The 23481-nt window shown below is 47.0% G+C and overlaps 1 protein-coding gene across 3 annotated transcripts in view; it reads right to left on the bottom strand.

The window, feature by feature from the left end:
- The window catches only part of LOC138582632 (TBC1 domain family member 9B-like), a 1499720-nt gene that overhangs the window by 1264899 nt on the left and 211340 nt on the right, over positions 1-23481 (bottom strand). For all 3 annotated transcript variants that reach the window (XM_069654093.1, XM_069654091.1, XM_069654092.1), the window contains exon 3: positions 11137-11255. In XM_069654093.1, coding sequence (XP_069510194.1) covers positions 11137-11255 — 119 coding nt within the window. The remainder of the gene's footprint in view (positions 1-11136; positions 11256-23481) is intronic.

Below are 23481 nucleotides of genomic sequence, written 5' to 3'. Positions count from 1 at the left end.
TTGCTTTACTCGAGGGTTCGTGACGTGCTCGAGAAGCTTCCTTCGCCGGGTACTGCGACTTGCAGCGTTTTGGACCTTCGGGTCTTTTGACCAGAGCATCGCTCTCGGCAGACTTCGAGGGGGTCGAGGCCGCTTTCTCGAAGACGCTCATCATATTTTTTCGGAATTCCTCCCATTCAGCCCGGGAACTATGTTTCGTGGGGCAAGGGATTCTCTTAGGTGAAACAGAGGAAGAGGAGGACGAAGAAGGGGATCTTCGGCGTCTCCTTTTCGAGTGCTTCGATCTCGAGGAGTGTTGGGACCCGCTTCGAGACCTGGAGCGCGAATGGTGATGAGGAGACGAATGTCTCGACTTCGTCGAGGAAGAAGAAGCTTTAGAAGTCTTACCTTTTTCCAGCTTCCCCCTACGCTCCTTCAGGGCCTTAGCTGTCATGGACATACAGTCCTCGCACTCCGAACAATGTTGTTCAGCTCCCAAACACCACAGACTCTGTGAGGGTCAGTCAGCGACATCTTTTTTCCACAATCTCGGCATTTTTTAAAGCCGGACCGAGGGGTCGTCGGTTCAGACGAGGAATCCATCGTGTATGGATCGAATATCTCGAGGAAATAGGAATAATTCTCTACGAAACTGAGCAACAATATTCCGAGGCACTGAGTAAGCGCGGAAAAATGGAACTGAGCAACGGATGCTGCACGCGGCCTTTATAGGCAGGATGACGTCGACACGGCGGCTGTCGAGGGACATCAACTCGGCGGACGTCGACGCGCAGCGCCCTCTAGAGAGAAAAAATTTCCGAGGCCAGCAAAGCTGGAAAGAGATATCTAAGATAAGGAATACGTCGGAGGACACAATCCCTTCGAAATGGAGTTACAGTTAAGAAACTACTCCCTTCTCCAGCATTGGATCTTTCATGGATTCACATGCTGTGAATAGATTACATAGCAGTACCAATCATGCATGGCAGAGTGTAAAGGCAAACCAATGAACAAAACTTAATCACATATATGAAACAACAAATCCATCAAGTGACAAAGTTCAAATAAACACCCCGAAGTTGCGGGGCTTACCTTTATTGGAACAGGCGCTGCAGGCCGCACGTCCCACCTGTACATCATCACCATGCTGCTGCCCCAGACAGTATTGCCAGTTAAAGGTATGCAGCACCTCCCAGGAGGCCGCCCGGCAAATGTCCATCAGCGGAATCCCCGACCATAATGTCGCTGACGAAGCCGTAGATCTCGTCGAGTGAGCCTTAGGAGTCGTCCTCAATGGCTTCCCAGCTTTAGAGTGGCATAATGAAATCGTAGAAGACACCCAAAGGGAGAGTCCTAGTTTAGAGATAGCCTGTCCCTTGCCAGACGGACCATACGCCACAAACAAGTGCCTCGACTTCCTGAAGTCCTGAGTTTGATTCAAATAAAACTTGAATGCCCTCTTAACGTCCAGAGAATGCAGGGCCCGTTCTGCAGGCGTGGATGCCGAAGCAAAAAACGTGGGCAAAACAATAGAAGAGAGTTTGTGGAATGCCGTTGGCACTTTGGGAATAAAGTGCGGGTTAGCGGCCAGAACAACCTTATCCTTCAGAAATCACAAGTATGGAAGATCAACGACCAATGGCTGCAACTCCAATATCCGCCTGGCCGAAGTAATAGCCACCAAAAACAAGAAGTCGTCGACATCGGCTCAAAGGGTGGTTTCATCAGAACCGAAAGTACCCCATTAAGGCTCCATTCCGGTGCAAACTTCTTCATAGGAGGAAAAGTTCGAAATAACCCCTTCAAAAAATGCTTCACTAACCGGTCACTGAACAGAGGAGCCGCATGGCGCCTCAGAGTGAACCTTGATATCGCTGCCAAATGTACCTTAATGGAGGTCAATGCTAGGCCCTCCTCCACCAAATGAAACAGGTACAGGAGAACCTGCTCCGGGGAAATGTTCACAGGGTCCACCCCAGGCTGGGCCTTACACCATACGCAAAACCTTTTCCATTTCCATCCGTATGAGATATCCGTGGACAGAGCCCTTGCTGCCTCCAAAATTCGTCGACAGTTCCTGGAAATACCTCAGAGGAGTCAGGAGCCAAGCCGTCAGGCTGAGAGAGCCCGGATCGTGATGCCACACTCTGCCCTCATACTGAGACAGGAGATCTGGAGCCGCTCCAAACCGAATCGGCTCTGCCATCGACAATTGAAGGAGATCGGAGAACCATGTCTGCCTGGGCCAAAACAGAGCCACCTGAATCACACGGCATCAGTATCTACGTATCCACTGGAGGGTCCACCGAATGAGCAGAAATGAGGGAAATCCATACGTGAACCGGCCTGTCCACCGGAACGAGAATGCATCCCCCAGAGACTCTGGGTGAGCCATCCTGCTGGCGAACTCCCGACACTGCTTGTTTTCGATGGTTGCAAACAGATCCAACGGGGGATGCCCCCATCTCCGGAAGATCAGTGAAACCTGCTGCTCCTTCAGCTTCCACTCATGCAGCTGGGCAGCGTCCCTGCTGAGCGCGTCTGCCTGAACATTCAACACTCCCGGCAGATGATAGGCCACAATGCTGATCTCGTGAGCCAGTGCCCAATGCCAAACATCCTGCGCCTCTTTTGACAGGACCCGGGAATGTGTGCGCCCCCCCCCCATTTCCTGAGATAAAACACTGTGGTGGAATTGTCTGTCAACACCCTCACCACCGAACCGCGTACACGCGGTAGAAACGACTTGAGGGCCCAGTGTACCGCTCTCAACTCGAGCACATTGATGTGGAAAAGAGATTCCTCCCGCGACCACAGGCCTTGCACCTGTGAATCGCTAAGATGAGCCCCCCCCCATCCCGTCTGAGAGGCGTCGGTCACAATCGTACATTGGAATTCTGGCTCCAGCAATGGCATGCCTCGTACCAGATTGGACATGCAGGTCCACCAGTGAAGATCTTCCACCAGACGTGCGTTGACCACCAATTTTTGTCGGACCAAGATCCGCGACTCTGCGCCCACCAGTCCGCTAGGAACTCTTGCATCGGTCTCATCAAGAGACGACAGTTTGGCAGCAGCGGAATACACAAAGCCCTGGCCCCCTGCAACGACACGTGGCTTCGGAGCGACACCCTTGTGCCTTCCTTCCATTCTCCTGCCCTCTGCAGCAACTTCTTGACACCCTCGCTGGAGGGTTTTACCAGATTGTGCCGGGTGAGAAACTCCACCCTCAGAAACACCAACTCCTTGGATGGCAGCACAATCGATTTTTCAAAGTTGAGTGCAAATCCCAGTCGTTGCAAAAGCTGCATGGTAGCCCCCAGACTGTCTTGCTCCCTCCCTGGTGACGAACCCCTCACCAACCAATCGTCCAGGTATGGGTAAAAATGATGACCTTCTCGTCGGAGAAACGCTGCCACTGCTGGCAGACACTTTGTGAACGTCCTCCGAGACGACTTTAAGCCAAGCGGGAGGACCCGAAACTGGTAGTGTTCGTCGTTGACTACAAACCGCAGAAACTTGCGGTGCCGTCGACGTATAGGAATGTGAAAATATGCATCCTGTAGATCCAATGACGCCAGAAACTCGTCCGGCTGCACTGAGCGGATGACCTCCTGAAGCGTCAGCATCTTGAACTTCAGGCGTTGCAGAGTCTTGTTCAACGCCGAAGATCCAGAATGGGCCGCCACTTGCCGCTGGGCTTCTTCACCATGAAGTAGCAGGAATAAAGCCCTTGGCCCCTCTCTACCACCGGCACCAGTTCTATAGCCCCTTTCTCCAGCATAAGAACCACTTCCTGCTGCAGGATTTGAATATGTGACTGTACGCCAAACACCGGTGGAATGGGAACCGGGGAACACTTGAACTCCGAGTGGCCTAGATGCACTGTGTCCAACACCCAACGATCCAATGTTATTTTTCTCCACTCGCCCACGTGCCTAGCCACCCTGCCCTCTTGTACATTGTCCTGAAGGCAGTCATTGTTGTGGCTTAGCTTGCCTCCCTTTAGAAGCGGAGGACTGCAAACCCCGCTTCTGCTGAGACTGGAAGTCCCGACTCTTGTGCGCCGACTAGGCCGACCGTCGATATCCTTGCAAGGAATAACTGGACCGACTGAAACCACGGTCCCTGGTGGAAGCAAACCGGGCATTGCCTGAAGCAACCCGGAATGGGCGAAAGGAGCGAAAAGAGTGCCCACTCTGTAAGGACCCCAAGGACTTAACTGTTTCCGTGTCCTCCTTCATCCCTTTCAGGGCCTCATCGATCTTCTCACCAAACAAGTGCGCCCCTTCACAGGGCATGTCGATGACTTTGTATTGCACTTCTGGCTGAAAATCAGTGCATTTGAGCCAGGCCCGTCATCGAAGCACCATCCCATTGATAATCTGTTTAAACCCAGACTCTGCTAGGTCCACGGCAATATTTATGCTGTGGTTGGAGGACTCTTCCCCCCTCATGCACCAACAGCATGGCGTCCTTGCGGTGCTGCTCCGGCAGATGTTCCAGAATAGGCGCCAACCTATGCCACATTTTGCGATCATATCGGGCCATGATCGCCAATGAATTTGCTGCCTTAACTGTCGTTGCCCCAACAGTCAAAACCTTCTTCCCGAAGGCATCCTGTCTCCTGGCCTCACTGTCCAGAGGAGCAACACACTTGTGTTGACTTGTGGCTTTCCGGCTGGCCGCCACCGACATCAAGCATTTTGGGGTAGACTAGCCGACCTTTGACAGCCAGCTCCGAGAATGGATGGCGCATCGTGCGCAGGCCCTCCTGCCACACATGGTCAAGAATAGGCACAGAGACAGCCTTCCTTCTTTTGCCCATATGATCGAATAGAAAGCAATCCTTCTGCTCTTCCTCTGATGCCAATCCATACTCCACACACGCCTAGACACCATGGCGTGGAATGCCCCAATATCATCTGGTGGCGACGGTTGCACCGGACTCGGAGGCTGTTCCACCTCCACGTCCGTATCCCATGCGTCGTCCCTCGTCGGCGAAGACGAAGCCGTAGACACAGTGTCCCGCGGCCCACTCTCTGGCTCAGGCAGCTCGCCCTCTTCTGGATACGCCTGCGGACGACCTTCCCTCACTGGCAACTGCACTGTCAACCGCGCTGGAAGAGACTTCCTCGGAGGAGCCTCGGGAACCTCGACCCCTGGGACAACCAGATTCATATTCGGAGGAGGCAACCTCACATCCAGCTGACCCAACCACGACTGCAGCGTGGACAGTACTTGGAGGGATAAAAGTGACTGGGGTTAACCAGCGGATAACCTGCTGGACCAGTGCCCATTCCACTGGATGTCGATGGACCCACACTTTGAAGGCCCAAAGCAGACGGCCCCAGCACAGGATCCTGGTCGTCGTCAACCTTTGATGACACTGAATAAGTGGCCGGATCTTGATGCAGAATGTTGTCAGGTAGAAGGAAATCAAAAGGCAGAAGACTTCCACACCCCACTCGTTGACAACAACCTTTCCGATTCAACTCTCGTGGACAAGAACAGCATCGTCCCACTGGAAACCACTGTCGTCGCCGGAGCCGACGACATCACTGTCGACAACGGAAGTGTTGCCTGCAGTCCCACCGTCGACGACTGGTCCATCTACGACAAAGTCGTCGTTGTCGGCACCGCCACCCTCAGCGTTGACTTCCCCAGAGAGCCGGCCTTCTTGGTATCACTGACCCAGTGTTTAGAAGACTCCCGGCTGGAGGACGACCTGTGATGGTCCCCGGAAGATGAGCGCTTCGATGACGATTCCTTCGGCTTAGACAAGCCCTTCTCCTGCGCCGCCGACTTCTCGGGACTATTACCAGACCCCCGGGAATGGTCCGACCAACCATGCTTGGACGAAGAGGACACCCTTCGACAGCTGCTTACTGGAAGATCGACTACTCTTCCCCCCACCTCCGATGCTGGCAACGAAGGACGATGTTTCTTGGCCAGAGGTTCAGCCGATGCCGCCCAGCGATGTTCCGTAGACTTCACAGCCTGCTCCGAGGACAGACGCAACACCGACCCCAACCTCCGAGGCCGAATATGTGCGCTTATTGAGCCAACAGACAAGCCGCCGATTGCGGCTTAAGAGTAGCAAGACGCACGTGCAAAAAACACGAAGAACACGAGGTGATCCCAAAAGTTTGGAGACGGTGGAAATCTGAAAGGAAGCTGCGGGGGCGGGGCTATTCATATCCTACATCCTATTGGTGGGTACTAAAGCATCCAAAAAGGACGTTGATAGGACACCAAAGTGTCAAAGTTTTCCATAGGAAAACTAAGTTAAAGTGACCGAGGTTTCCCAGCCTGATGACAGGGAATATTCACAGCATGTGAATCCATTAAAGATCCAACGCTGGAGAAATTGTACTTTCCTGTTCGGGCAGATCGGCCAACCACAAATGTAAGCTAGCAGCCTGTTTGACTTCACACCATTAGGGGTTATCCAAGAGCAGCCCTTTAACCTCACACCGGTAAGTGTTATATCTGATAAGGATTCAAGAGCAGGAAATTGAAAGACGCGAACAGAAGCATCTTGCACATTCGCAAAGTCAATGACCACAGGGTACCATGGGAGAAAAAAGGTAACAAGTAAGAACGTGATCCCTTCATAACAGACAGCCGGCTAAAATAGCATTGCGATGCTGCGGTGGTGCAGAACTTCACAAATGCCATAGGGTACAGTGAAGACATTTATTAAACGGGTACAGAGATCTCACTTTGAGGTACAAAAACCCCATCTAATGTAGTTTCACATAGGAGTTCTACGTTGAACGAACAAAGTGATATGCCAGCTCTCACTGTTCCAGACAGCAGATATGACGAACTCACACGTGCAGGGCCACCATGCTACTTGATAGATATATAACCCAGCACAAGGAGGGGAGGGAAAGCAGGAAGCCCAGCAGACTTGCCAGTCGATTAAATCCAGAGGGGCTGGAGAGGAGTGCAGAGCAGCAGCAGCAGCATATAAGCGAGACAGCCATTCCCAGCTAAACAGAACTCGTCAACCCCAGAAGGAGCTGTTTCATTTGAAGCACACTCCACTCTAAACATGAGTGACAGGTGGGGGCTTGCTGAGGCATGGTGACTGATGGTTTATAGTATAGTATAGGGTAGTGTAGCTTAATGAGAGATAAAGATTACCCATGCCGTTAAACAAAAAACACCACTAGCTCTATTACTTAAACGTGCTCTTTGCCCACATGGCAATCTTGTTCATCGGTGTGATATTGGGTTATATCTGCTTTTGCTTTAGCTTGTTTAATGAGAATAAGAACCCTCAGAAGATAGCAGGTCATTTAAATGCATTAATATGATAACGCCTGTGTCAAGTGCATAATTCCAAGTAATGCATCAGAGTGGTATCTCTTTGAGTCTAAGAACTTTACAATTCCTGACTGTACACGTTTAATCATGTTGATGAGCACATGAACCTAGGCAGGCCTTTTTTTTACCGCTTATACACAGCCTAGGGTGAGTTTTGACATGAATGACTGATGACCAGGGGTCCGTTTCCATAGCCTCAAACGAGGTGGAGACAAGAGGCTCATGGTCACACCTAATCATAGGCAATCAAGACAGCAGGACACCAGGTACGCTGTTCTTGTGAGGGTGTAGCTATTTTTATGTTTTCTTTCCCAGCTGTGACCTCTCCCCATGTGGCCAGGGGACGGTAGCCACTACCTGACCCTCGGAGCACTATATGAGGGAAGATCACATGGGTGGAGGCAACCCTCAAGGGAGAGACAGCATCAATCGGGTGAGACACAGTATCCCCACCAATCAATGGACCCTAAACCCCCTTCTTACAACCTTAAAAACCACCACTTCCATAATGGACTTCTCCTACCTTTGTACTTCTCCTACCATTCCCCTAAAAAGTACTCGGATGAGGAAGAATAGGTGTGACCTAAAGGAAGATCATTTTCCCAGTACTGTGACGAGAAAGATCCCCAATGACTCACAAGGGAGTTATAAGATCAGTACTGTGACGAGGGAGAAGTATGGAGGAATGATGATCACTCCTAATGAGAGCCACTGTCAGCAGTCTAGTCTTTCCCCAAATCCTATTGGGCAGAGCCAGTATAAAAGCAAGGAAAGACTCAGGAAGTGTGAGAAAGGCCTACTGTGGAGGACCTGGCTGCAGGAATTTGTTGGTGTAGAAGAAGGGGCCTTGGACTGCTATCCCAGAGAAGTGAAGGGGGAACGCTTGTATCCCAACAGCTGGTGGCGAACTAGATACCCCTGGGCATCATCAGTGTGCCAGAGGAAAGCTTGAGGCTCCCTTACTGGGGAAGTGTAGCTGAAAGCAGGAGGAGTTCTCCAGCTCATGGCAGAGCAAGGTACCAGCCGCTGCTCAGGAGTCCAGACAGCTACAAGGTGCGAGAATACAGTCCGCCTAGCAATGCGCCTTGGGGAGGCTTGCAGAAAGCAGAGGAGCACGAGGAAGCAAGTCGTGCTTCCTGAAGGCAGCAGAGGGTAGGACGCCATCCAGAGTACAGATGATATGATAGTTTATGATATGATAGTTTATTTATATAGCTTCTATACACAATGTATTTCAAAGCGCTTCAAGGCAAGGGAGGGAACAAGGGAAAATACAATGACAATCTTACGGGCCATGAACAGTAAGGATGTGAAATTAACTATCGTACTCGGCCTGATGACATTTCAGATATTGCAAGAGCTAAGACATTGATAAGGAAGGGAGGGGGAGAGTGGGAAGGAAATGGAAACAGACCGGCGACTACCGTATTAGGCCTGACGACATTTCTGGTAGAGCTGGAGAAAACAATGCCCACCGAAGTCGCACAGAGGCCATGAAGAGAGCCCCAGTGAACCCAGAAAAAGGGTTGGGACACCGAAACACTGTTGGGCAGTGTAACGTGCTAACTTGAGGAAGACCAAGAATGGGACCCACAGAACGAGTTTGGGGAAGCAAAGGCAGAAAGAGGTTAAGGGGAGGGGAAGAGAAACCCACAGCTTGTGAACTTTGCAAAAAACACAATAGGAACGAGTTCTGGCCCTACGCTCAGTATAGGCGATTTCGGGAGATTGCCGATTGTGTGATTGTTAAAAAAAATTGCAAGTTGTGACCCCCACGTGCATGTAAGCTACAGTACCGCTAGTACTCTATAATACAAATATATATACAATCTTCAGTATGTTCACTTATTGTACATCAAATTTTAGTCACGCAATGCAACTAAGTAAGATATATGCAGTAATGGCAAGAAATAATATGAATAGGCCCTTGTGCCCAAAAGTCACGGTTCAAGACAATGTTTCTTACAGAAACTGTTCTCTTTAAGGATGCAATGGGCTTATGGTGGTGATTTATTTCAAACTAATTTAAAAGTTCAACAACAACTGACCAGTTCAGAGGTAAGCTCTCTCCTTTCTTCCAGACTTGGTTAACCCAGGGCAAGATACCCAACCCAGGTTCAACAATCAAAGGTGAGCTGAGGGGAGACAGGAGACAGAGGTACTTGTTCCCCTGCTTACTTACAGTGTGGGGTCAGAAAGACACAAAGTTGTAGTATTCTAATTGTCAGACATTTTATTTAAAAGCAATGGGTTGGAAAAATGCCTCTCTAGCCCTATCCTAAAGAAGGAGGTTCCCTACCTAAGAAACTAACAATAAGAATCAGTCCGTGTCAAGTAGTTAGAAACTTGGAAAACCGTCCTTTTATCCAAAACCTTCTAAACTGTCCCTCACGCTAAATCCAAATAACTAAGGATACAAGAAAATGCCTCCGACATATTTTTAGTGAAAAGTGTTCATAATCAAAACATACAAATAAATCCGAAAGTAGTTTCAAGATTTCTCCTTGGAAAATAAAGGATAGTTCCCTTCCCCTTGGTTTTTAAGCAGGATGGCAAAGTGTCTCTTTCAAACAACAGTTTCAATGAATCACAAGAGTGTCTCTTTATCCAAAAATGTCTTGAGGGGTTTACACTAGATTCTAAAAGTTCCTGTTCACACAACATTTTCCAAAACATTCATCAATGATTTTGTAGCAAAAGCATTTCTCTTGAACAACAATGTCTTTAGTTGGAGGTGGCGCTAGAGAGCCCATTCAAAATGGCCACAGGCCTGTGAGCTCCCGAGCAACACTGACTATCCGGACAATATCCTGGTAGAACCTGAGCTGCCGCTACTACAGCCTATGCTCAGTAAGGTGCAGGAACGTGAGAGGGGAGTTCAGAGAAACATTGGTGTTCCTGTGTGCAATTTTGGCGGTGGAGGCAGTTACAACATCATCTAAGCAGTGCAGAGGCGTAGACAGTCGTTGTTGCTCCTGGCAGTGTGAAGTGGGAGGCCGCACTACCGAAGCGAAGTGAAAGAGGAGATACAGAGGAACGAAGGGTGCACTGTCTGAGAAGAGACCTTGGTGTGCAGCGGGGCAGGCGACCTCGAGTCAACACGCCGCTCACTGCCACTCCGAAAAACACTGCTGGTACAAACCACTGCAGCAAACTCCACCGCAAACTACTGAAAAAGGAAATGAACACACTTCTCTTTCTTGCATGTAGGAGCCTCGTTAATATCTAGGATTCTTGAGATATTTCAACACGAATCATCTACTATTCAGAAGTCCTGAAGTTTAGTAAAGTAAGTAACAACTACTCTGCATTTTGGCCACTAACTGAGATAAAAAGGTTGCTGAGTGTGGGTGTGTGCAGGTGTGTGTGGTCCCCTACATCATATGAATTATAGCACACAAAGACACAGATTTATTTGTATTCTGCTGACAGACATTAACTGATGTTTTTTATTAGGTCACCTGTCTTTAATACACCAATTAATAATACATGTGAAAAATAAAAGACAACAATAAACAAGGTAATTACATGTTTCTATGTTGCTTCTATTGTTGCAAAGATAGAAATGAAAAGGTCTATAAAAACAGATCATAATGATGAGCCTTTCCTATGTGTGAAGAGTGATGATACATCAAAGGCTTTGGCTTGGTGGACATATACAATATGGTTTCTAATGTGGGCACATCTTTAGCGAGTCGATGCTTCACAAAAAGGACAGAAAGGTAAACATGTCTATTGCTCCCAACTTTGGCTTGATGAATAGGTAACTGAAATGTACCCATCAAACTCATACCCCAGCAGCTGTGCAAACCAGTCACTCACCTGGATCTTTCCCTTGACAAAGGTTGTGATATCTTCTTCATTGTCAAAGATGGAGAGTGTCTGAAGAAGATTGTTTTCCAGCCATTCCCAGTGCCCTGTGATCTCCTTCCGTGAGGAACCTTGGCGTATCGTTGTGAGGGGGGCAAGGGGATGGGGGGAGAAGATACAAGCAATGTTAGGTAGCAAAGAGATTTAGAGAGCCAAACCATAATATGAAAACAACGCTAAACCAGAAATGTCAACTTCAGTTTGTATCGAACCAAATACATTTACAAATAAACAAGAATAAACAGACACCTTATTCAGAGGTGGGTCTCTTTAAACTGTGACAAAAACCAAGAGACAGCTGCCCTAAGGATGAGCAGCAAACACTTCTAAGTTGCATATGGTGCTTCAAAAGCAGCTTTTATGTAGTGAAAGAGAAAGATTCAGAGTGTGTCTGCTGCTTTTTTTACTGCAATTTTAAAGGATAGTTCCGGGACTTTTTTTTTATTGTCCCTACGGTTCGGCCATGTGTTTTTAAGCATAAATCGGTAGATCGTAGAAAACTTTCCTATGGACCTTACCCGACTTTTCGTCCATTAACGCACTCGAAATCAGCCGCCATTTTCTGATAATCCTATCATTCCCCCCCCCCCATCGACCTGGCTCACCTGCTTTTGCGGCACTAAATCAAATCCCCTGCCCCTGAAACAGACTTTATCAAAACATTCATATTCCCCGCCTCTATCCGTGACGTGACTGTGCTGCGTAGGCAAACGCGCCCAGGTGTCTTCTATGCGACTCCACACAGAACCCGGAAACCAACACAGATCAGCTCACAACACAGCGCGCCACAATTCGGAATATGAAACTGCACTTTTAAATCAAACCGCAAGATTGTAAATTTGGTAAAGTACATTTATTTGACATCAAATGTTTAGAGAATATTCAGCGATTTGCATTTTTATTTGCTCACGTTCCAAAAAGTTCGTTTTGAGGCACGCGATGTTCCTTTGCTGTACACAGGGTCTTAGATCATCTCACAATACAGCGCCACAATTCGGAATATGAAACTGTGGTTTAAAAGCAAACGGCAAGATTGTACATTTGGCAAAGTACATTTATTGGACATCAAATGTTTAGAGAATATTCAGCGATTTGCATTTTTCTTTGCTCTCGATCCAAAATAGTTCGTCTTGAGGCAAGCGTTGTTCGTATGCAGTACACAGGGTGTTGGTTTACGATAAAATAAGCTCTTAGGTCGCACTGATAATCGCATGGCTGTTCCAACAACGAGGCACTAGGCCACCACAACGGTCTGTAGGTTGCATCTAGCCGTTAGTACCGCGTAAGGGCATACTTGTACTTGGCGATCGTCCCATAAAATGGTCAGGGTGGTAACGTTGTTCACGCGGAGAAGCAACTGGCGGTTGTAAAAGCCATCCGCCGGTGTCTGGTACTCGTGACACATACAATAATGAAGGATGTACCTGTTTTAAAAACATAAAAAATGAAATTAGTCTCACCATCAGATCTTTATTAAAATTATTCATTTTATATATTAGGTCGGGAAATTATTTCATAGCTAGGACAGTGCAACTGGGTATTATACATCAAGGGGGGGCTGTAGGATACTGAGACAGTCCCCCAGTGCAGGGGTTGACAGGGAGGCAGTGCAGGTGGAGAGTGGAAGGGCCCAGGACCAAGGTCGCAGACAGTGGACCAGTTGTAGCAGGGGAGAGGGAGAGAGAAAGCAGAAGCAAAGAGGAAGGTTTTGAGGTGCTTCCGTAAAAGGAGATGGTTCTCCTCAAGATAGTGCGCGGTACAAAACAATATGCCACATAGAACGAACAAGTACAACTTAACTCGTCTTTAAAGCTACTGTATAGTAATTAAATTGCGGTATAAACTCATCTAAAGAGTTACTTACATTATATTTGCATTTTCCATTGTGTCTGTGCGTAGGGCAGCCCCGAAATACCACTCCTTCTATGCCGATGTTATTTCTTCTAATGAACGAACATTAAATGGCTTTCGTTTCTGAAATTATATTCATTATCGTTTCTTAAGTTATTGCCCCACACCCCCAAAAAGAAGTCTTTCGGGATGGTCCCGGCCTGTCAAGGTCAAATAACAATAGACCCTTATACTGATGTCATGATCTCTGCTTCCAAAAGGTCAGGGTTTTCCCAACTCCCTTGGAAGCAGATTCATAACCCAGGTTCCGAGTGCCAACCAGTCCCAATTGGGACCTTTTGGACCCAGTCCTGGCGCCAGTGGCACCAGGCTCATAAATATGCCCAGTCCCAGCGCTGGAAGCGCCGGGCTCATAATGCTTGGGTGGACTTACCTGCAGCAGACCATGCTGCTTACTTGCCTGCCAGTTGAGCCTCTGATCCTCTTCTGTTTGGAACTACTTTTCCTGTTGGGTGGGGCAGGAGCCACTCCCTAGGTTCAGAACACTGGAACTCTTCTGGAAAGCAGGAACTCTTTTCTTACCTAGGCGTGGCTGTGGAAGGAGACACCTAAGCACTACAGGAGGCTATTTAAACCACACCCGATGGATGAATCTTGCTTTGCATTATTCTGCATCCTCTGCAGCAGAACGCTCATCGTGTCTTCTGCATCTGATCCTGGGCTTAAGGAAAAAGGCTTACCATCCTGAATCCAGTCTTCAGCAACACCTATAAAGACAAGAAAGAACAGGTTAGAATTACGGTCTTCAGTGACAGCTCTTCACTTACCTGGGCCATCGGCTGTCACCAACGCCTCGCGCTGCATTCTGAAAGACAAAGGCTTACCTACTCTTCGTGCGCTCCGGAGGTCTTCACACTGCATTCCGGCATCTGAAAGACAAAAGCTTACCAACTCTTTGCACGCTCCGGAGGCCTTCGGCGCTGCATCCCGCATCTGAAAGACAAAACAAGGTGCGTTTAAAGACATTGGGGAACTTTAATACTCACGTGCCATTACTCCTTTTCACATCTAACCCAGTGGGTATTCCGGCACCCTGCAGCCGCTCCGAACTTGTACCTGCAAAATAAAAGGACAGTTAGAGCGCATCGTGAAGCAGGCAACAAGCGCTTACTTACGTGCTTCCAGGCACTTCTATTCATCACACGGGCTCCATCTTCAACTCACTTCAGCCCGTCATCCACCATCGCCGGAACCCTGCAAAACAAGAGACATCATTACTAAAGACTTTAAAGACATTAGAATTACTCGAAACTTACCGTTCGTGCAGTAAACGACGGACAGCAGTCCTCTGAAGTCAAGAGGCCTGCTCCCCTTATCCAGTGAAGAAACTGGTTACAGCACCCTGCCCCGAGGCAGATGGAGAGCACAGCCTTCACTTACCTAAGGTGAGAGCGTTAACCTTCGGGGTTCTACAGGAGAAGAGAAAGGGAAGAAGAGAGAGACATTCAATAACCCAGTTCATTAATCCCATATTTTCTATCTGCAGACATCTTACCCTTCGAGTCAAACATACAGTGCACAGAGGTCCAGCCCAAAGAGCCAGCCGTGTGTTACACATCACCTTTGAAGATACGGTATACGCCCAGTCAAGACTGGCGCCTCTACGGGAATCAGGTGAGCGTTACAACTGAGTCGTGGGCCATTCCGGCACCCGAGCAAAAAATCAAAGCAGCTGACCTTCACTTTGAACGAGCACACATTCCTAGTTAGCTACATTCAGTGTAAGGCCATCTCACAGGACTCACAGAGCAATCACTTTTATTTACACAATACATAGCTACACATATTCAATGGGCCTGCGACATGAGGAGACGCGAGAGAACAGACAATCAAATTACAATCATTTAAACCGTGATGTGTATTTCTCAATGAGCTCTGCTTTAGGTGGACATGGAACAGAGGCAATGTTGGGTGGCAATGCAGTTGTCCCCTGCACAGGTTCGTTCACAACTCCATGTATGTGCCTATCTAGGACATCAACAATAAGTCTCTCAATAAACTCATATTGCATATCCTGAAACACTGGTTTGATCACCCATTGTTTACTTCTTTTAGTGAAGGCCTTATTGTAGCAAAGCGTCCCTAAAGTTCCGGTCGTCCTACTTTGTTGACGGCCAACATTATGGTTATGTGCCAAGACCGCTAGAAGAGTCCGATTTATCATGCCCTCCATGCCAAAATGCAATCGTTTTGGCCTGTACTTTAGGCACATATTGTGGAACACCTCCAAATCTCCTGTGTGGCAGAATTCCATGAGTCCCCTCAAATCTCTTGTTATAATTTTATCAAATACAATCTTTTCAATGGCTTTGTGAGTGGGTGATGAAGGAATCAACCACTTCTTCTTCCGTGCCTCCTCTGTGGACAAATGGCCATGTTCACAATTGTGGAAATGTTGGTTTGTGGTCCAGCGGTGAACGTTGCTACAGTGTAGCATTACAGACCGCCATTTTTCCAGTAGAATTTCCAACGACCCTCCACATGTTTTTGAGCTCCACCAAAGATGGTTGCTGATTGACTTGGACCACTGTGAAATACCTTGCATATCTTTTTTTTTACCTGCAGCCGACATTTTTTTATTGATTGTTTTTGCAAGATGCCAAACGTCAAATTGGTGATTTATATTTTTGTACTCTTCTCTCATTGTCTTGGCAATTGAAACGTGTCTGTCCGTGGCTATCAGGTCGATCACCATTCCCCGCGATTGTAGTTCTTGCAATGATGCTACAAAGCCAACTTTCTCCATGGCCACTGAGGATGTACTTTGTGACACCTGCACGACCACCGAACTCACAATTTTCTTACTTTCCATGTCCTGAAAGTGGTAGGTGCAGTACTTGGCTGAAAATCCTGGGCTGTCGCACTGTCCATCACCGGCTAGCCTGAACCGTTTGCCCGCGAATGTACTATCAATAGACATTTTTTCCATTCTCCAAGCTTCGCTAATGGCTGGAAATAGATAATCGGTTTGGTATTTGTAGAACTGAGTTTTCGCAATGAAATGGATTCCCACAAACTGAAAGAAAGACTCTAATTTTTTTAAACTTGAACCACTAAAAAGTGCAGCCGCTGCACAAAGTAGATTGCCTGCTGGCAGTTGCCCCAGCATGGGTTGTGCAGACCATGAGAAAGGATGATATTTTGTACAGGTGGCATGTATTTTAAGGTTAGTGCCTCGAATTGCACGAGTCACATTAATCAATGGCTCCCCACATACTTCCCCACCAACCGAATGCCCACATTTCATCCGAATAATAATATCAATCAAACAACTATCGAATACAATGAATTTGGCCTCTTTCCTTATACTGTCACTCTGCATCCCAGCTGGTTCGGCCTGTAACGTTGAGGACATGTCACTCACATGAAAGGTAGAATCTCTGATATCGTCTTCCGCTATGTTCAGTGATAGTGATGGTGTTTCATTGTCGTCCACTTCATTCTCTTCCATTGCAACATCTGTTCCTTCTCCGGCGATGGGTGAATAAAACAATTTCTTCAACTTTCTCGCGGTCTTAGTTTTTGCGGGTGTGGATTCTGTGAATTGATCTCCGACTGCATCCGAACTACCAGGAGGACATTCACTATCAATGGCTGGTGGTGGTATAGCTCCGTTGTCAATCACTTCATATTCTTCCCATTGGCACGATGCATCTCCAGTCTCAAGTCCCTGCCAAAAGGTTTGACAAGCAACATCTCTCGTTTGCTTCACTGTCTGTGTAGATCTAGTTCGTACACCCACTCGCAACTAGAGGACAGATTGGAAAAGGGATGTTCAGTTTAAACACAACTTACAGTATTGAACTATTAACAGTCAAAAACAACATAATATAGTGACCAGGACACTAACCTTCTTTTGCTTTCTTTTCTTTGAAACTTTCTTGCCTCGAACTTCAACATCAGGACGCTGTTGCTCCGACTCGTGTGTGCATGTCTCCACTTCCTCTTGCGCTGCAACGACTATATTTTCATGATAAGCACATCTATCGCGCACTGACACTCCATCGACTCCCTGAAACATAGAACTTTCATTAGTATGTATAATAATATTGAAAACACAAAATGTACTTGGGGACCAATACCCACGTACATCTCAATAGCAAAACACGAATGAACGCTTTGTGTAGAACATTCAAACGACAATTATTCACGCATTGTTGATCTAGTTAGATGGAACTGTCAAGATCCATACCTCGGGCTCCTCATAGACTTCCATTGATGATATTATTGAAGATGATGCTTCAGTAACTCCCTGAAACACAGTAATTGCATTAGTATGGTTTTCTATGTTGTTAAAAAGAACATAAACTTTGTGCAGGCGTCAACGGCTCATCTAAATAGACCTGCACAAATGATCAGTTGTCTAAAATAAATAATGGATATCTAAATATGATTCGATTTGCTCGATCGTTGGAAGTGTCACCACCCAGAGATCTGCATCAACTACTAGGGGTGATGTTCTTGTAGAAGAAGCTCCGTCATCTCCCTGAAACATAGTACTTGCGTTAATAAAGAAGGAAGTATAGCGGATGTAATCACGTCATATGATTTCGCTTGATCGAACTTTCAGTATCCATACCTCGAAATGCATAAGAACATCAAGGGACGATGTAACTGCGGTGCACACTTCTGCAAGCTGTTGCGCCGACCCGTAACTGCATGCTCCCCCTTCTTCTTGGACTAATGCTCCATCGACTCCCTGAAACATAGGACTTTCATTAGTAATGAACACAATATTGAAAAAAGAAGACACATAGGAGGGCGACGACAGAAGGACATATCAATGGCTAAAAACGAAAGAAACATTGTGTGTAACAATCACGCTACAAGAATGCAAGATCTGATGATCTCCATCGATGGAACTGTCCGGAAACGTACCTCGAGCATCTGAGTGACATCAACGGTTGTCGTCAATGCGTTGGACTCCTCAGCATCTCCCTGAAAGACAGTACTTGCATTATTTTGGATAACAATAATTATAACTGAAAACAAAGACTAGAGGACGAGTACAAGGGTGTACCATTAGGTAAAATAATTACACAATAAATTAAAACTATTGATTTATATGCCTAAAACAAGTCAGTGGCAGAATAGCTAAGTAAGATTACCCGATAGGCGCTTGAAGTGGCTGATGACTGCAATAACCACACGGATGGAGAATCTTCCGCCTTCATATTGAGTGGATACATAAATGGGGAAATTATTGTTAGCTAATGCTACACACTACCGCAAGGCCGAGAGATAAATATGTAAACTTGACTCACCAGTGGAGGGATGTGGATGAATAGAGTGGGAATAGCGGTTGAGAGCAATTTTCTCTTCGCTCGCGGTGTGTTCTTCTTTATTAGCAATGATGTGGAGTACATGTCAGAGGTAAAGTGCCGGCTGCAGATGCGGTATCGATCACCCCTCTTGTCCGCAAAGACTTCTAGGACTCTACTTTCAAGCTCAGAGGGTGGATATCCGCAATATCGGACCCATTCTCTTATCTGATCTATTGTCTTAGGGAAAACATGCATTATAGTACCTTCAGATTTTTTATGGGTCTTCGAAGGGCAACCGCCAATGGAACAGGCAGGCATTGTGGAAAGTTCTGAAAAGTAAAGATCAACAATTCTCTATGAATACCAATGTGTTAAAAAATTAAATGACACATAAAAGGTTCAATGCAAGGTTCGTTTTGGTTCTTGGAACTATACACGTTATTCACATGCGGATAAGTATTTGAATAACTTTAAAAAAATAGAAAAATAATTTGACTAAACTCAGAACATGTGACTAGTTCCTTGCATGTACTGTCTTGAACGAAAAGAAATTGGACGCAAAATGATTATGGTACATGGCCTTACCTTGACAAACAAACAGTTAGATGCAGGGATCAGAGTAGTTTCTTGTCGTAGAATAGGGAGCAGTTCACAGGTTGCAAACTGACGAGTTTCCTCGAAGTGGTCACGGAGGTTCACAGAGACGAAGAGCAGATAACCAGCACCTTCACGGGTTGACTAGCAAAGCGCAAAGAAGTTCTCATTAGAAATATGAAGTGGGTTATAAAGAATTCGAAACAGGGGTGTGTTTGTGAATGACTGACGTGTATATGTTGTGGCATTATGAGGTTTGCAGGGGGGCGTCCAGCGTGAGGGGGGGTGCTTGGCAGGAGACACGGGGTCTGGAGGTAGACATGGGAACAACAACCCATGCTCTATAGACCACTTTGAAGTGTACATGGTCTTTGGCACCTCTTGGCCTTTATCGCTCCCTGACAGCTCCACTTGCCAGCCCAAGTACCCCGGTGCGAACTGCCTTTGATAGGGCGGGGGGTGGATTGGGGCGGTGGTCGTGCAGACAAGACACAGGAAGACTTGTGAATGGAGACACACTTATGTGGATTGCAGGGGGGTGTCCAGCGTGAGGGGGGATGCTTGGCAGGAGACACGGGGTCTGGAGGTAGAAATGGGAACAACAACCCATGCTCTATAGACCACTTTGAAGTGTACATGGTCTTTGGCACCTCTTGGCCTTTATCGCTCCCTGACAGCTCCACTTGCCAGCGCAAGTACCCCGGTGCGAACTGCCTTTGATAGGGCGGGGGGGTGGATTGGGGCGGTGGTCGTGCAGACAAGACTCGTTTGCCGCAGGGCCTCACCAAGGAGAGGCCATCTAACTGCATGTAAGAGGCAGGCTGCAGGATCTAGTACATGGAAGGCAGGGGGGTGAGTTTATAAATACCTCACCCTCCCAGGAGAATATATGGGTGCAGTTCACCCTGGAGACCCTGGATGCCTAGGCAGTTAGTCAGCAGCAGGCTGGCCTGTGGTGGCAAGGCGGCACGGGCCAGAGGGGGTCATCTCTGTACCCGGTGCCCAAAAGGATGATTTATTATGATCAACCATATTGATTATTTACCTATAACCATGTTTTGTATCAATAAAATCCAACGGCCTTTTATTGCCAACGCTTGAACAAAGTGTTGTGGTAAGTATTTTTGGGGGAGGAGGCAAGGCCGGGAGGCTTGATGCCAACCCGCAAAATAACATATGTATGTCTGCTGCATATGGGTTCAACGGTTATGTGGATTGAAGGTGGGCAGCCAGCGTGAGGGAGGATGCTGGCCGGAGACATGTGGTGTGACAAGACAAGGCACAGGAAGACTATTCAATGGAGACACACTAGATTCATTTAAAAAATCAAAACAACCATTGTTAAAATATATGTTGGGTTTTATTTTAGATCTTAATTTCAATTGAACATAAATAATAAACATTACACATTGTAAAGTTCCGGTTGCAGCACATCCAGGGAAAATCCGCGGTATTGTCCACTGTCGCTGGGGAAATGTTGTCTAATGGCAAGTACCGCACAGGCAGGTATTACTCTCCGAACGCGGTGTCCGAGCCTCCCGTGAAGCCACCAAGTGAAGCAACGATAGGCCACCAGCCTGTACCACCTGTCAAAAAGAAAGATGCAAACTGTATTAAAATGACAAAACTTTCTTATCACTGTCGATTCAGGTAAAAAATGTCATTCTGCTTTAAAAAAAAATTCTATCTAGAAAATGCACAATATGGAACCAATTTACATGCATTCGAATGATATGTAGATGTAATTTTATATGTGGGAGACGACCATGAAATAGTAGTGGCATCACTGACATCACAACCAGAGTATACTTACTCGTTACTCGGATTACGCGGACGAACAGTGCCGCGAAGTTCGTGCATAAGCACCATCATCATCCTCAACACGGTCCGTGAGAGGCAGGCTTCCCTGAACTCTGGCAGCTCGGTGATGCATTGCGGACTTGGCTCGCCTTCCGAAATGTAGGCCAAGCACCCGGAATTTTCACGGCAGCAGCAGTTCTCCTCCTCAGTTGGCATTAGCTCGCACCGATTGCACGTGCACGAGGTGGAGACGCCGTCCATGCGACATGGTCCAGGCTCTTCATCCGTTGACTGGTCCTCCCAACTGCCGTCCGAATCCCCATCGTTTTCGCGTGCTTGCCTTTCCAGTAGTTCTTCCTCGGTGTACTCGGGCTCGTACATATACGGCATTATTGTAGCCATTGTGTGGTAAAGAAAGTAAAATAATTTACAGAGATGGTACAGGTGTTCACAAGGCCTAGAGGCGGCGAAGGTAGCTGACCAGAGCACAGAAACGAGTCACAGAATACTCAAAGTAACACAGAGAGAGTAATGGAATCGAAAATCTGCTGCTGTGTGTTGTGAAACGGTGTGTTTATACTTATTGAGGAAAGAGGCGTCCTGCCATTTCCATGGCGACACTTCATTAGCTGAGGCGCAGCGATTGTTGACACGAAACGTGCTTTGGCGTTGGGAAATGGGCGGTACGCGTCTGCTGATGTCAGGCTCAGGGGCGGGGGATTTGATTTAGTGCCGCAAAAGCAGGTGAGCCAGGTCGATGGGGGGAAATAATCGGATTATCAGAAAATGGCAGCTGATTTTGAGTGCGTTAGTGGACGAAAAGTCGGGTAAGGTCCATAGGAAAGTTTTCTATGATCTACCGATTTATGCTTAAAAACACATGGCCGAACCGTAGGGACAATAAAAAAAAAAGTCCCGGAACTATCCTTTAATATCTCTCTTTATACGTTATCTAGAATCGACCCGAGTACTATTGTTCGTACTCATTCACTCATTTCGAGACAGGGGGGAGAATATTATGTTGGTTTCCTTTACTTTTATACTAGCTTGTTAGGTCATGTTTTATTATGTTGAGGTTTCATTATAATGTTTCGCTGTAAATTAATAATTTTCAAGCGCCCTTTGAAGCAACCCCAAGGCAGCAGGTAGCAACCCCCTAAACACACACAGAAACTAGAATGGTTAACTTGGAAATCTAATCTGTTAGCTAGACAATACATCCCTGTTTTGACCTAACATTCATATGATGGCCTCTATTAACAGGACATAGCAATTGCAGCTGAGGGTGAGAAGGCTAGTCAAAGGCTGGATTATGTAAATTACTTTCATAAGCGCCCAACCTCAGCAGGATTCGGGCAACTACAGGAAGGTCAGACTGGGGCTTATGAAATCCCACCCTCAGGTAAATGTGCCCGTATTTCCTACCAGCTTTCCCCAACTATAGTTTGTGGCAGTTTGGTACTTAGTAGAGTAAGTAGAGGGGCTTTGGATGATGTTTTTTCTTGGGCATGGTTTCTATATGTCTTGGCTCACCACGAGACTGTGGAAGTTTCAAAAGTGTGTCCACATAGACCCTAAGCACTTTGAACACAAGCCTAGGGTTTTGGTAACCATGACATTAACGAGGCAACAAAAAAGGGGTTTATTTTTCTCGATTTTAAGGGAGTTTTTCAAAACTTGCCAAATTTTGATTTCTGTCATACAACGCCTCCCAGATGTTGTTGGGGGCCTAGGGAAGAAAGTAGAAGGGCTCTGCCGTCTGTTTTCTTGGGCATGGCTGCCACATGCTTAGGCTCACCATGCAGAGTAAATTCCAGACATACCCCCTGGCACAGCAAACACCTCTTCTCCATCTCTCTCCTTTCAGCGTTGCACCCTATAAAACACTGAGTCGCACAATAAATTTGTACACATAGCTCCTACAACTTTTCCTTCTCACGACTTCCTGAGCATCTTATCTATCCCTCGCCCTCATCCCAACTATGTACCCGACTTAGCTCCTCCCTCCCCACTTTTATTATCTTCCTTTTCACTTCCGCTTTCTCCTTCCTTTTTGCTTCCGCTTTCTCTCTTCCTCTCCCCCGCTGATGCACCCGACTGCTCCACGCACTGGTCACCCTCTGAACCCGGGCCCATGCTTCTGCATGTCCAGTTGCCCGCACTGTCTCCGGGCTCCCCAGCACTTAAAGGTCTGTATCTGGAACCCTACAGTCCCATCTCTCTGCACTTATGAGCCACCCACTGGCTGCACTTGTGAGTTAATTGCACTTCCCCTGGCACTTCTCCCGTCGTTCCCTCTTACCCACACTTGCGCGATCTGAATGACACAAGGCCTAGTAAGATTGTTATTTTGTCCTCGCTTGTTTCCCCCTACTTGTCTTGTCGCGCCTAGAAAAACTTGTGTACAGGCACGTTATAAATGCCACATCATATCATTTTCCTCCTTTTCCTCAAAGGGGCTTTGATGTCACTAAACTATGGAAGGAGGTGCTATACAAATGCAAGATAACATAACCTATGTGTTAAAATACATTAGGGAATGCAAACCTGTTTCACAAATGCGCATCCTTCAGGGCTTGAAAATATCTGCACCATTTACATACAAGCAAATCTGAATATCCAAATTTTCTTTCTATTATCTTCAACTGTAATATTTATTCTATACTGTAAGGATGTCCCAATTAGGGTCCTCCCCCCAATAGACCATCTTTTTGGCCGTTAGAGACAT

Source organism: Ambystoma mexicanum, chromosome 3q, assembly GCF_040938575.1.
Source record: "Ambystoma mexicanum isolate Mex_15411 chromosome 3q, UKY_AmexF1_1, whole genome shotgun sequence".
NCBI lineage: Eukaryota > Metazoa > Chordata > Amphibia > Caudata > Ambystomatidae > Ambystoma > Ambystoma mexicanum.
This window is presented reverse-complemented; position numbering and strand designations above follow the sequence as displayed.